The sequence below is a fragment of the Trematomus bernacchii genome, unplaced genomic scaffold (genome assembly GCF_902827165.1).
Source record: "Trematomus bernacchii unplaced genomic scaffold, fTreBer1.1, whole genome shotgun sequence".
Classification (NCBI taxonomy): domain Eukaryota; kingdom Metazoa; phylum Chordata; class Actinopteri; order Perciformes; family Nototheniidae; genus Trematomus; species Trematomus bernacchii.
Genome location: NW_022987598.1, coordinates 72,255 through 85,810, shown reverse-complemented (window position 1 = coordinate 85,810; position 13,556 = coordinate 72,255). Strand labels below are relative to the sequence as shown.

Sequence of the window (13,556 nt, the reverse complement as noted above, 5' to 3'; positions counted from 1 at the left end):
ATCTGTTAAAGGACACATGAAGTATCCTTAAGGTGCAGCTATAATCCAGACATCTGTGTAAAGAAGCAGCTATGTGTGTGTGTGTGTGTGTGTGTGTGTGTGTGTGTGTGTGTGTGTGTGTGTGTGTGTGTGTGTGTGTGTGTGTGTGTGTGTGTGTGTGTGTGTGTGTGTGTGTGTGTGTGTGTGTGTACACGTCACATGATGTTACGGCTGAGTGTGTGAGTGTTTAACCTGCAGTGTTGGTGGCAGTCTGTCTGTTTGAGTCCCAGCAGCAACACTGATGCTGCGTTCAGGTCACGTGGGACAGAAGGCAGTCGTTGAAAGATTGTCGTGCTTAGAAAGCCTTTCACACGTCAGGCGGCCCAACATGGCAGCTGTCAGAGTGACTACTGACGAGCTTCATTAACACAATGAAGGATTAACGAGATATGGTTGAGTGAGTTTGACATCTTGGAGTGAAAATACTTTTTTTCACTGAAAGATGCATGTTTTGATTGTCGTTTAATCAAAAATCTATTATTGTTTTTACCCAAAGTGAATGTCTTCATGCTGCAAGACAAGACACTCATCATAACTCACCAATGTTTCGTTGACAAAAAGCCGAAAGGGAAGAGAAAATGCTGATTAAATATCAAATTCCCTTGGATTTTTTAATGTTATTTATTACCTTAACTTAACCGGGAAGTCATTTCAGATTCAAATTTCTTTACGAGGCAGACCCAGGTCAAGTTTGAATACATGTTACAAAGGTATTAAAATATACAGCATGACAAAAACAGACATGGAACAATAAATAAATAACAATAGAGCATGTCACAAATTCAAAATGATACTAGATACACATTTTAAGAGCTATATCTGCAGTAATGTGTGCAAAAATAATCAAAACATTTATTAAACATGAGTTACAAATCCTGATATGATAACATCCATTTAAAAACATCATAAATGTCATGTTAAATGTTTCTTTTTTAATCCTAAGGTAGGGTTAACTACCTGCCCTGTCAGTGTTTGGAGGAACCACTCTCCCACTCCCCTTTTAGACGTAACATGTATATAATGACATCTATAAAGGTCTCTTATTACGCAAAACGCACTTTTTTATTATTTTATACATAAATATGTGTCCCCTGTGTGTAAGTGTCAGAAAATACCTTACCCACATCTCTAAAAAACAGGGGTTCGATGGATAATATGTAATATAAACCTATAATATATTGTTCAAATCTAGCATACTAGGTGAGCTTTAATTGATTTTCACTTCTAAGAAACACATGAGAAGAAGTGACACTATTACCCACTTGTGTAACCATTAGCCAATCAGCAACCAAGGTAACCCCCCCCCCCACCTTATCACCTGAATCTCCTCCTAGAGCACAATTGAGTTCTTTTTAACCAAATCTCTCTCAGAGGGGCGTGGGGAGGGGCTCCTTATTTTCATCTAAAGTATAACAGACAGAGAATCAGCACTTTGGAAACAGGGCTGAAACAGAGGGGATTATGGGATGCTGCAATGATCTGTTTGGTGTTTCAGCCAATCAGAGACAGGCTCTGTATATATCTGAGACCTGTAACATATTGATGAAGAAGAGGATAATAGGGGAGCTTTAAGAAGAAGAGTTATTAGTGTAATTTCCTGGAGGAACAGAGAGCGTCTCCTCCCTGCAGGTCAGACTTAGAGAAAGTCTTTCACAAAGCAGGAGGTGGGCGCAGCTTTTCCACCGCCAAGAGAAAATCTTTCCTAACGCGTTTATCCTCTTCAGCGCTCGGGGGAGAGAGGGGAATTATGGGGGATTTAGAGATAATGCTAAATGTATATAAAGTGATTTTTTTGGGAAACAGCTCCTCACGTCTTCCTGTCGGTGTCGATGGACTTTTCTCCCGTCTCCTTTCATTCTCGTCAACCTTTTCCCTCTGACCTGCAGCAGGAGGACGGAAATAAATCTGTTCAGGATCGACGTTAGCCTGCAGGCAAACATCAGAGAAGCTGGAGTGCTTTTTTATTTTACATTACATTACATGTTACCTTTTAGACGCTTTTATCCAAAGTGACTTACTCAATACTGTGAGCAATCCCCACAGGAGCAATTTGGGGGGAAGTGTCTTCAGGGACACAACGACATGCTGACTGCAGTGGGGTTTGAACCTGTGCCCCCCTGATCCGAACACCAACGCTATATCCATTGCAACACGCGCATAGACATGCACGTGATACCCGACAGCGCACATTTAACAGCAAATAAGTGACACTTAAACTAACATCTTTTAAATGTTAAAAGAAAAATGTGACTCACAAAAATAGTAGTCCACTGCGCAACACGCCTCCCTTTTACATACAATAAACATAAAATAAAATAAATAACACAAGAGGAAGACATATGTTCCTACGTGAAGTAAAACAAATATATATACGGTATATATATATGATAAAAAATGATCAATCATCAATCAAAAAATAATAATACACTTACTAACAAAAAAAAAATTCGGGACAGAAAAAATATGTATGTATAAATAAATAATAAATAAATAGAAAAGATATATAATTAAAAAAAGGTAACAACCCCAATATTAATCAATATTACAATAAAACAATGATAACTTAAATCATAATCATAGTAAGGGGATATTAAAGGAATGAATGAATGGCTGGTTTTTACCTTTTTGTATTTACTGAATATTTTAACTACAAATCATTGGCCCTTATTAATTATTTTAACCTAAAAATCTATATTTTTTAACCCAACAGAGTAGTTTTGTAGACTTAAGTCAAGTCAAGAGATTTTAGATTTATTTTGCAGATATTCAAGGAAACCTGGCCTTTTTTCATCTGAACTCTACGAGGACAAAAATAATATTGTAGAAGGTGATTTAATATTGAATCTGCTGCTTCTCACCCGTCTCACCCCTCCCTCTCTCCTGGGTCTCCTTCACCTTGTAATCTTCTCTCTCTCTACACACTCCTCCATCTTTCTCTGAACTCGTTCTCTTTGCACCTTTTCCATTTCCTTCACCTGGGGAGGATCAAACCTTCAGCTTCTGTTTCTTCCTCCTCCTCCTCCCTCAGTCCCTGATCCAGTCCTTCAGATCAGATCCAGTCTTCAGTGTTTCATGTATAATGCAGCGAGACCCTTCATCAAAGTGAGAGTGTCTGTCCGAGTCAGAGGGGAGGGGTCCGAGTCAGAGGGATCACACACTGCCAAATAGGTCTATTTTTGCACCAATATTCAGAATGTATGACTCAATGAATGAGTTACATAAACAGTTTTTCTTCAAATATGGTGGAAAAAGTGTATTTGCATTGTTTATTAAAAAAAATAACAAGCAGCTTATATGGGTAACATTTTTGACTTACTGTAGAAACAAAGGATGTTATAAGGTCATCACTAGGGTACAAATCCTCTAGGAAACATGAGAATGTAACAATTCATGATTATTATACAAATATGAGTGACATTTTGATCTCAATAATTTCATTTGTGACTCAAATAATTGATTTACTCTTTACTTCCTTCTGAGGAGTACAGATATGCTTTATTTGATCTAAAATATTGATGTTTTTTCGTTATAGCAGCCTGTGAAAACCATAACAAATAAGTGATTAAATGCTACAGTATTTAGCAAACAGAACTGCAGAGCTGCAACATTGCAAACAGATTAAGTTATACAACACCAAGTTGTCTTTGTGTATTTGTGAATGAAGCGCCATCTCATGGTTAAATCCTGTAATTGAACAAATGGGGAAATTTGGCAACGCCCTCTAGCAATTTGGCAACGCCCCCAGCCACTGGGATCCGCTGGGTTTTTGGTTGGAATCCGCACATTGAGTCCTATCTGGAGTGCTACATCTGAATAGCCTGTAAGACATCGTTGTTTTGACAGCTTCTTCTAGCCTGCATGGTCTACTTTTTATTGCAAAATAGAAACGTTGCGTCTACATCAACAAGCCATCGAGCAGCTGTGCATTCAGAGGCCTCTTTTGACAACTGCACAATACAAAGTCCATTGTTAGACGGGCACACAAAATCGTGTCTGATCCCCCCCACCTTCTCCACTCAGACCTCCAGCTCCTACCTAATAAAGTTGAAGATTCAGGGTTCCCAAGAGCAGTCATTCCTGCCTCTGTCCGTTAAGCTTATCAACACTCACATGTCATGTAATATACTCTTAAATGTTGGCCATGAGGGTTATGCAATAGGTCGCCATTGTCAGTGGGTGCGTCTGTGTTTTGTGTGTGTGCAAACGGTGTATGAGTGATAATGTTTTAATGTATTTTAATGTTTACTACTGTATGTTTGTATACGTACATGTATGTGGAACTGGGTCCAGAACAAATGTCCTTACAGGGACAATAAAGTATATCGTATCGTAAGTCATGTTGTTAGGTTCATGCCTAAATTGTAAGATAGACTTAAAGAGTATGCTTCAAACCTGATCACACAAATAAAATGTGACCCTTGTACACTGTATAGATAGAGACAGACTGTGTTAGTGTGAGAGTGTTACTTCTTGTGTGCATGTGATAATGTTGTTCATGGCACTCGAGCTGGACCAATAACATGTCAAAAAAAATGAATTTTCACATTTCATTTCTTGCAAATATGACCATAGAAGTCCAGATACAGTCTCTCTCTCTGCATCAAAGTGTTGAACAGTCCTGTTCCACTTCCTCTGGCTGTGTTTCTCCTCGATGACTCAACTCTGTGAAATCCTAATGTACATACGAGTGTGTCCCGTCCTCAGATACTCTCACTGTCTCTCTCACACACACACTGCCAACAGCTTTTACATAAACATCTGCCTCCAGCCTTTTTTCATCCGCTGGCTTTGTTACGTCAGAATATAATTTCACCCTTCTGCTGGACCACAGCCAAACCATGACTCACACACACACACACACACACACACACACACACACACACACACACACACACACACACACACACACACACACACACACACACACACACACACACACACACACACACACACACACACACACACACACACACACACACGGTTACAGTGGAGGGTAATCATGATAATGGTGTCCAGCGTTGGAGGAAACACAGACTCCACACAGTCAACCTGTACGAACAAAGACTAATTTCCCTCCGGCGTTTTTATCTGCGGTGACTTTAAAATAGCCCGGACCATTTCCTATAGACGATGAGATTAGAACCCATTCTCAAAAACTAATCTAATGCAAAGGGACAGGAAACTCACAGAGGTAATTCTTCTCCTGCTGCAAGTCAAAGAAGCAGCCTCTTGATTGAGACGGGCTCTCTGTTGTGACGTAGTAATTGCACCTGTTATTAAATCGCTGAGTCAGGATGTAATGGGTGGATGTTTTTCTTTTGTGACATCTTGCTTTGTTTCTTCTCCCAACAGGACAGTTATCCTGCCAGATTTGGAGGAATCCACTTTGTGAATCAACCGTGGTACATCCACGCTCTCTACACCGTGATACGACCCTTCCTCAAAGACAAGACCAGGAAGAGGGTGAGAAGATATTAAAGCAGCTATGATGAATGTATTTATGACATCAAAAAGAGACTGTTAACCTTCATCTCACCAGAAGACAGCATTTAAAACATAATGAGAGACAAGCTGGTGAACATACAGGAGCATTTAGCAGCGAAAGAAACAGATATTTCCGTCAGGAGATGGTGGAGACCGAAATGAGATCTAAATATTTTAAATATCCGACTCAAATGCATCAGCAAAAATAAGTCCTAAAACAGAATCGACTGGACGGGAAATATGATTTTTTAAATCAGATTTGATTAGACTAGATGTACTTTTTTGATACCAAATTGGGAATGGTCTTGTTACAGCAGCATGGTAACAAGGCATTGCATTTTAGTTAAAAAAATGGCAGGGGGGTTTCTAAATCTGTCAGAGTTGGTGTTACTGTATGGCTGTTTTGCACCCCCTAGGATGGTCATAATCTCACCAACATCCCACTGGTGTTAGTTATTCCCCTCTAGTTTAAGCAAATTAAAGCAATTTATTATTTCATTTCATTACATTTGTATTTGTTCCGTTCATGGTATGCACAACTTAATGTATAATAATTATTTGCAAAACATGTCTCTATAAACACACCGTACCCGAAAAGGAGCAGGGAGAAGAGAATAATCTTAAATTACCTGCCCCTTTCTCAAAAAAAAAAAAAAAAAAAAATAGATGGTCTGTCCTTCATATTTTCTTATTCATAGCCAATCATAACAGTATCGTTGGAAGATAAGAGAAACACAAAAACGTACAAAAAAATACTTAGTTCCCACTTTGACAGTTAACGGAAAGAAACAAAACAATAAAAAAACAACACCAAAACATCACATGCACAAGGAAAAGTGCAACACCCTCATCTGAGTCGTAGAAGGGGGAAAGCGGTGCATAATATTAATAATAATAATAATAATAATAATATAGGCTCATAATAACGAGCGAATAATAATGAGCCCATCAGGTACAATATTAAGTGATTTTGTACCGTCTGTGTCTTCCCCCCTGCAGATCTTCATGCACGGGAACAACCTGAACAGCCTCCACCTGCTCATCCATCCGGAGATCCTGCCCTCGGAGCTGGGAGGGATGATGCCTCCATACGATATGGGCACGTGGGCGCGGGCGCTGCTGGACCACGCCTACGACGAGGATACCGACTACTGCCCTGAGTCCTACACCCTGTCAGTGCAGGACCTGGAGCGGGACCTGGAGAAGAACCTGTCCCCCAAAACCATGAAGAGGTCAGAGCACGGATTTTGAAGACGCCCTATATTAGAAAAATCTCACTGGTCACCGGCTTGAGCTTCAATCTCAGGATCCATGTATTTATGATCCTCTCCAGAATGGAAGTAGTCATCACATACAGAGCATCAACTAGTTCCTGAACAGTGTCCTTCACATGCTGATATCCAAGAGAGGGAGTTACACAGTCACAAGATGGAGGAATATAAAGCAGTATTCAATGTTTAGTTCAGATTAGCTCCACGTCAGAAATGAGCATGCTTGTCATATGTCTATCTCCATAGAGGCTGAATCATCATGTTAATCACATAGCTATCATATGCCTCAAACAGTCCTGATGCTCTTCTAGGTAATCATACATCCTGTCATGTACACAGCTACAGTTGGGATACCTTTGTTATCATGCTACTCTCACATTGGAAGAGGACATTCAGTATTTTCCCAACACCCTATTATGCTTTTTTGGGGGGTTTCCCTTTCCTTGTAGTTTGTTATACCTGTTTTTATGCATGTAAATGGTCTGCAAAGGATAAAATCCCCTACGTAACACTCTGTCTAGTAGCGCTCCAACACATTGTACTGTGATAGGCTAAGGGGCGGGACAAAGAGGACTCTTTAAAGTAGAGACACTACATACTGATATACGATACGATAAGATACGATACGATACGATACGATACGATATACTTTATTGTCCCCGTAAGGAAATATACACCTGAACACAGGGGCGGACTGGCCATCGGGACGTTCGGGATGAATCCCGATGGGCCGGTACTGAAGTGGGCCGGTCGGACGATGTGGGCCGCTCGGATAACTCGCTAGCACCCCACCCCCCCCCCCCCCCCCCCGTCGACAATTTCCTCGGTATTTACCGAGGTGGGCCGGCGGTACCGAAGTGGGCCAGTCGAGAGTCCCGGGCTGATTTGTAATCCCAGTCCGCCCCTGCCTGAACATCAGCAGGAGAGTACTCTTTAAAGTAGAGACACTACATACTGATATACACCTGAACATCAGCAGGAGAGGACTCTTTAAAGTAGAGACACTACATACTGATATACACCTGAACATCAGCAGGAGAGTACTCTTTAAAGTAGAGACACTACATACTGATATACACCTGAACATCAGCAGGAGAGGACTCTTTAAAGTAGAGACACTACATACTGATATACACCTGAACATCAGCAGGAGAGGACTCTTTAAAGTAGAGACACTACATACTGATTTACACCTGAACATCAGCAGGAGAGGACTCTTTAAAGTAGAGACACTACATACTGATATACATCTGAACATCAGCAGGAGAGGACTCTTTAAAGTAGAGACACTGCATACTGATATACACCTGAACATCAGCAGGAGAGGACTCTTTAAAGTAGAGACACTACATACTGATATACATCTGAACATCAGCATAATATGTCCTTTTTAAGCGACCCAGCTGTATGTAAATGTGGGGGGGTTAGGGTAACATAACGATCATCAGGAGACAAACATTTTAATGCTGCATTTCCAATAAATGCATTTCTGATCCAAAAGTGGGCCAATCTCAACATGCAATTATATAAAGAGTGTCCAATATTACAGGCAGTTAGTCTGATCACCTGTGTTGTGTAGCTATAATCTGGCATAATTCATCTCTTCTCTTTTCTGAGATGAATGTATTTGTATGCATGGTCCTTGTTAAAATAAATATATAATAATAATAATAAAGAGTATCCAATGATTCAGATCTGATCACCTGTGTTGTGTTTCTGCAGGTCTCAGTCTGTGGTGGAGCCGGGCGTCCTGAAGCGACCGGACAAAGTGAAAAGTGACGAGGACAACATGCAGCCGCTGCTCTCGCTGGACTAATCCACACACTCACACTCAGAAGCATAATCAATATCTACACACACAAACAAACACACTGACTTACCTGTGCACCTGCAAACACCTTCCTGCAAGAAAAAAAACGCTGCTGCTTCTGGACTCTTGTTTCTCTCCTGAACTGGAGGAAAAATTCACGAGAGGAAGCAGAAAAGGACGATAGGGACGTTTCCTCACACAGAAGGAGCAGCTACTGCTGTGGTCTATATATTTATTTATTTATTAAGTTATTTGTCAAGTGCCAATTCCAAAAGAAACTGTAAATGTGAACAATCCAGCCGCTCAGTGTGGAGACAAAGAGGAAGTTGAGAAGATATCAGAAATGTGTGAAAACATGGCTGACGAGTCAAAAACTGGAAACAATACTTCACACAGTTCCCGAGCTGCAGTCTTTTTGTTTTTTTGGTACAGTAATTTGGAGAAGCACGGCTCAGGATTAGTGTCGATAATGAGCTTGTTCAACCTCCTGGACACAAAACTGGCAGACAGGCAGGCACTGGGATTACTCTGAGATTACTGGGAGGTTATGGGCGACTTTCCTGTGAAAATAATATCTGAAATGCCGTTATCTCGTAGAAAAGCAAACCCCCCTTTACGGTAAGAGCTGTCTTTATAAATTATGTGTTTTTCTCCTCTTTTTCTGATCCATATGTCACAGAATTCAGTATTTATTCTGCCACAAGTAAACAAAAACAGGACTCCCCTCATCTTCTTTGGCTGAAGATGACCAAAAGATGTATTTTGAGGATTTAATATTAAGGATAGTCTTGTAAAAGCAAAGAGGTCAAACATACCACCCTCTCCGTTGACACTCTTTCTGCCAATAATGATCTTACATAACCACAGTCTCTGTTTTCAAACACGTCAGTATTATAAGATTTAACGACGCATTTTCTGCATGTTTTACTTAAAAATTGCACTTATTTATTTGCATTGTTTCAGTATATTATTGGTGTTTTTTTAATCAGTATTAGTACCATTTTAGACTCCTTAACACTTATGAGCTTTCAATCACATTTCACATCCAACTATTAATTAACAGGTTTGATTGAACATTAATGTGCTATCATGTGAAAACAAACTTCAGTAATTCACTTATTTTGCCCTTTTTTGTCAGTAACTCTACGGGGCGTTGAGGTTAGGACCAGTAAAGTATTTTTTAAGTAACAGGCGATGTGTTTGCACTGACAAAAGCAAGGAAAAAAGACTGCCAGCTATCAAAAAATGACATAAAAACAGTGCAGAATGACATAAACTTTACATAAAAATGTGTTTTGCACCTCGAGGATACTCACATTCACACACATGTTTTGTTAAAAAACACTAAACATATTTCTCTCTTTGTGGTTATAAGAAAAAACCCAACTGGCACCTTTAAGTCTCAATTGTCCAACAGCACTTGAACGCACCTGACCTGCAGACTTAATTAACGTTTACAAGCTGATTAAACACAGAGTTATAAATGACCGGTATAAGTTGCCAGTAATTTAATGTGTGCTTTAAGTCATATGCAGTAAATATTCAAGTTTTACCTCAGAAAAGTCTTATTTTACATATTTATATTACAATATTTTAATGTAGTTACGTATTTTCATTTAAATTCTGCACTTGGACGAGCTTCTACTGCAGTGAAGATATATAAAAACACCACCAAATGTATTTCTGTTTGCTCCACTCACCATTTCTTATGCTACACTGACTTCCAAAAATATATTTCTTCATATGAAACTGGCACCAGCTGAAGGTTACTGTACTTTAGGCTCTTTCAATTAAGCAACTCCAGTCACATTGCACGAGGAATGACACCCGAATGTGACTGAGGAAAAGCCAGTCGGGCTGCGAGCAGACAGCGGATCAGAGAGAGGCCGGCAGGCAGGAAGTGTGAGGCGACTGCAACCAGAGCAGACAGCTGGAATGTAAAACTATCACACAGCGAGCAGGACATGTCACCCTCACTCACAACCGCTCAGAGGCTTTAACTGTGCAGAGAGAGAGAGAGACTGCTGCAGCCTCGCTGTGATCCCAGCGCCGCGGAAATCAGGCCGAGATAACAATCTGACACATGTAACAGTGATGTTTTATTTAACAATTTAACATGTGGTCAGTCAACCCTCTGAGAGCAGACCAAAGCTGTACTGAAAGCTCTATTGTCTCACAGGAAAAGTGCTATTTAAAGTGGACCTATCATGCTATACTTGAATATTATATTGTAGGGCCATACCTATATAAAACATGTCTGTGAAGTTTTTTTTTCAAAATACCAAACAGATCATGCATTTTAGCCATGCCTCATTTCGCTCTATTTGCTCTTTTCCAGCCCTGTTTTTGCAAGGGCTGATTCTGTGAGAAGTCTTCTTCGCTGCTTTTGTGGCAGACTACAGCGTCACTACAAAAGTGCATTTTGCATGATAGGTCCCCTTTAAGGTTAAATTCCCTTATTACAGGATTACAAGAGCGGTGCGGTGGTGACTTATTTTTGTGGCATTGCAAGGACTCCCTCAACTAAAAGAAATGGGATGTTTACACTTGATTTTAGATTATTGCAACAACAAAAAAAAGCTCTGTGGCAAACTCACATTTGTGATACTTACATGATTTGTTCAGCAGGATGATTTCCACCTATTAAGACAATGTTATGATAAGTAAAGTGTGAATGCAATCGCCAAAAGTAAAAAGCTAAAGTGAGGCTATAAAGGAACTACAGCACGGTCACATGACTTCACGTCACCACCGCTAATTCACCAGTGGGGTATATTTACTGACGTATTTTATGTCGTAGAACAAAGCGTTAGGACTCATTGCTGCACCACTTTATTGGCCCTTGTTTCTGTTCTCACATGCACAGCACATGTGCAATTTATGTTGATAACACTGGCAGATTAACCACTGAAAGTTTGTAGTTATTATTAAAACAGAAAACAGAAGATAACAATAGCAAGCATCTCCTTTCTAGCCCGCTTTTGCTTAAACAGCTGTAGCTAATGTTAGCAAAAAACGTTATTTGTACTGATTCGTGAGACAGTCATTTGAACCTATATTGCTTCCCTAAAAAATACTTAGGATTAACATCAATACCATTTTTGTCAAATCTTATTGATGTTTGATAATAAAGGAAGAAACGCTGGATTTTTTCAGCCATTTTAGGCGTTACTCAGTTTAGACAATTTGGGGAAAATTGTACAGCTGCCAGTTTTGTGCACATCAGAGAGACTGTAACGAACTGTGGGTCAAACAAGAAACCAGAAACCGTGTGTATCAAGTGTTTTAAAATGATGTCCGTGCATTTCGTAGAAATCTGAGGTTTATTTTCCACCATTATAACACACACACATAGAGGAAAAGGCAGAACAATCAGGAATCAGTTGAGCTTTCATGATGTCAGTCAAGGAGAAGGGAGGGAAAACACACCATAAACACACAACACACACACACCCCATACTGTATGTGTCCCCATAAGGGAGGCGAGTCCCCACACGTGACTGTGTAAACAGATGTAGGTCCCCACAAGGATAGTAATGCTAGGTCACACACACACACACACACACACACACACACACACACACACACACACACACACACACACACACACACACAGCCACTGTAGATGCTTCCAGTTGTTAGGATGCAAAGTTTACATTTAATAAACATCTGTATACTGCGTGAATATAACACAGAGCAGGATGATTGATTATTTTCAGAGTTACAGTGTTAGGTTACAGACTGCTGTTGTAAATGGTAGAGTATTTAGAGAAACACAATAACACACAGGTACAAATTTACATTTTATTACAAATATACTTTATGGGGGTGATGCTTTGTGCTTTACCACACATTTAAGACTTTTTCTTGTCAGTATTTTATTAAAATCTCAAGCTATCCACCTTGTTTATTCCACAGGTGACAGATTGGTATATGTTGTATAAATTGTAAACAGAATTATGAAGTTAGTTTTTTTATTTTTAAAGAAATTCAGCCGTTTGAATGTTTTTTCTGTGTTGTTGTTTCGTCTTTCCTGCTGACCTTGCATCAAATATTTTTGCTGAATCCATTTCACACACCTGTTGAAACCGATCAATACGGACATGTTCATGGCTTTACATTTTAAATGGAATACGTCCTGGAGGTTTTTTCCAAAATGTTGATTTAACGTTTGCACCTGTCGGCCCTCGTAAACGTGGACTCAATCAAAGTGTGCAAAAAATATACAATTTCTCTATTTTATTCAGTCTTTTCTTCACAAAATGCATCAAAATGTGATCAATTGCGCTTTGTGAATGTACACTCACTCGTTATGTATTTTCTTGGACTAACAAGAATAATTTCTCACTGACTAATGTTTGATTTATCTCAGCCAAAGCCACCATTAACAAAAATGTATTTCTTCTTGTGCTTTGAGAATTTGGACACTGAATGACTTTATTTTCTAATGATTGATAATGCGCTGAAAATGAATGCATATCTACCAGTTATGTTGATTTTCTTATCACTGTTCTTTGATTGTATAGTGACAGTAGGAGCTGAAGAGGAGACCAAACTCAAAGCTGAAATTGTGAAGTTATAACAGAAAGCCGGTTTATTATAGGAGCAAAAAACTGTTCAGTTAGCAGGTGTTAAATGTATTAATGTCATCAAAGACAATTCGCTGAAATGCATCATGTAAAACGAGCAAAATAAATATGGACACACACACATGTTCTCACATTTTGTTTGATTTTGTGGCTTGTCTCTTTAATTATTGCTCAGTATTTGGCAGCTGCAGGAAATCAGTGATCAAGACGACTTCCTGTTTCCTGTTTGAGCCGAAGGAAAAGAAGATTTTGGCGACGCTCGGTAAAACTGATATCTTCAATATACTGTGCAGTAAGTGTGGGTTATTATTTTAAAGCGGCCCTATTCTGCTGATGTTCAGGTGTATATTTCTATTTTGTGTC

The 13,556-nt window shown here is 39.5% G+C and overlaps 1 protein-coding gene across 1 annotated transcript in view; it reads left to right on the top strand.

Moving 5' to 3' along the window:
- Positions 1-13,322, top strand: part of clvs2 (clavesin 2) — a 39,929-nt gene extending 26,607 nt beyond the window's left edge. The window contains exons 3-5 of the mRNA XM_034130589.1: positions 5,392-5,502; positions 6,523-6,755; positions 8,517-13,322. Of these exons, the coding sequence (XP_033986480.1) occupies positions 5,392-5,502; positions 6,523-6,755; positions 8,517-8,610 (438 nt within the window). The 3' untranslated portion in view covers positions 8,611-13,322. The remainder of the gene's footprint in view (positions 1-5,391; positions 5,503-6,522; positions 6,756-8,516) is intronic.
- Positions 13,323-13,556: the final 234 nt, after the last annotated feature.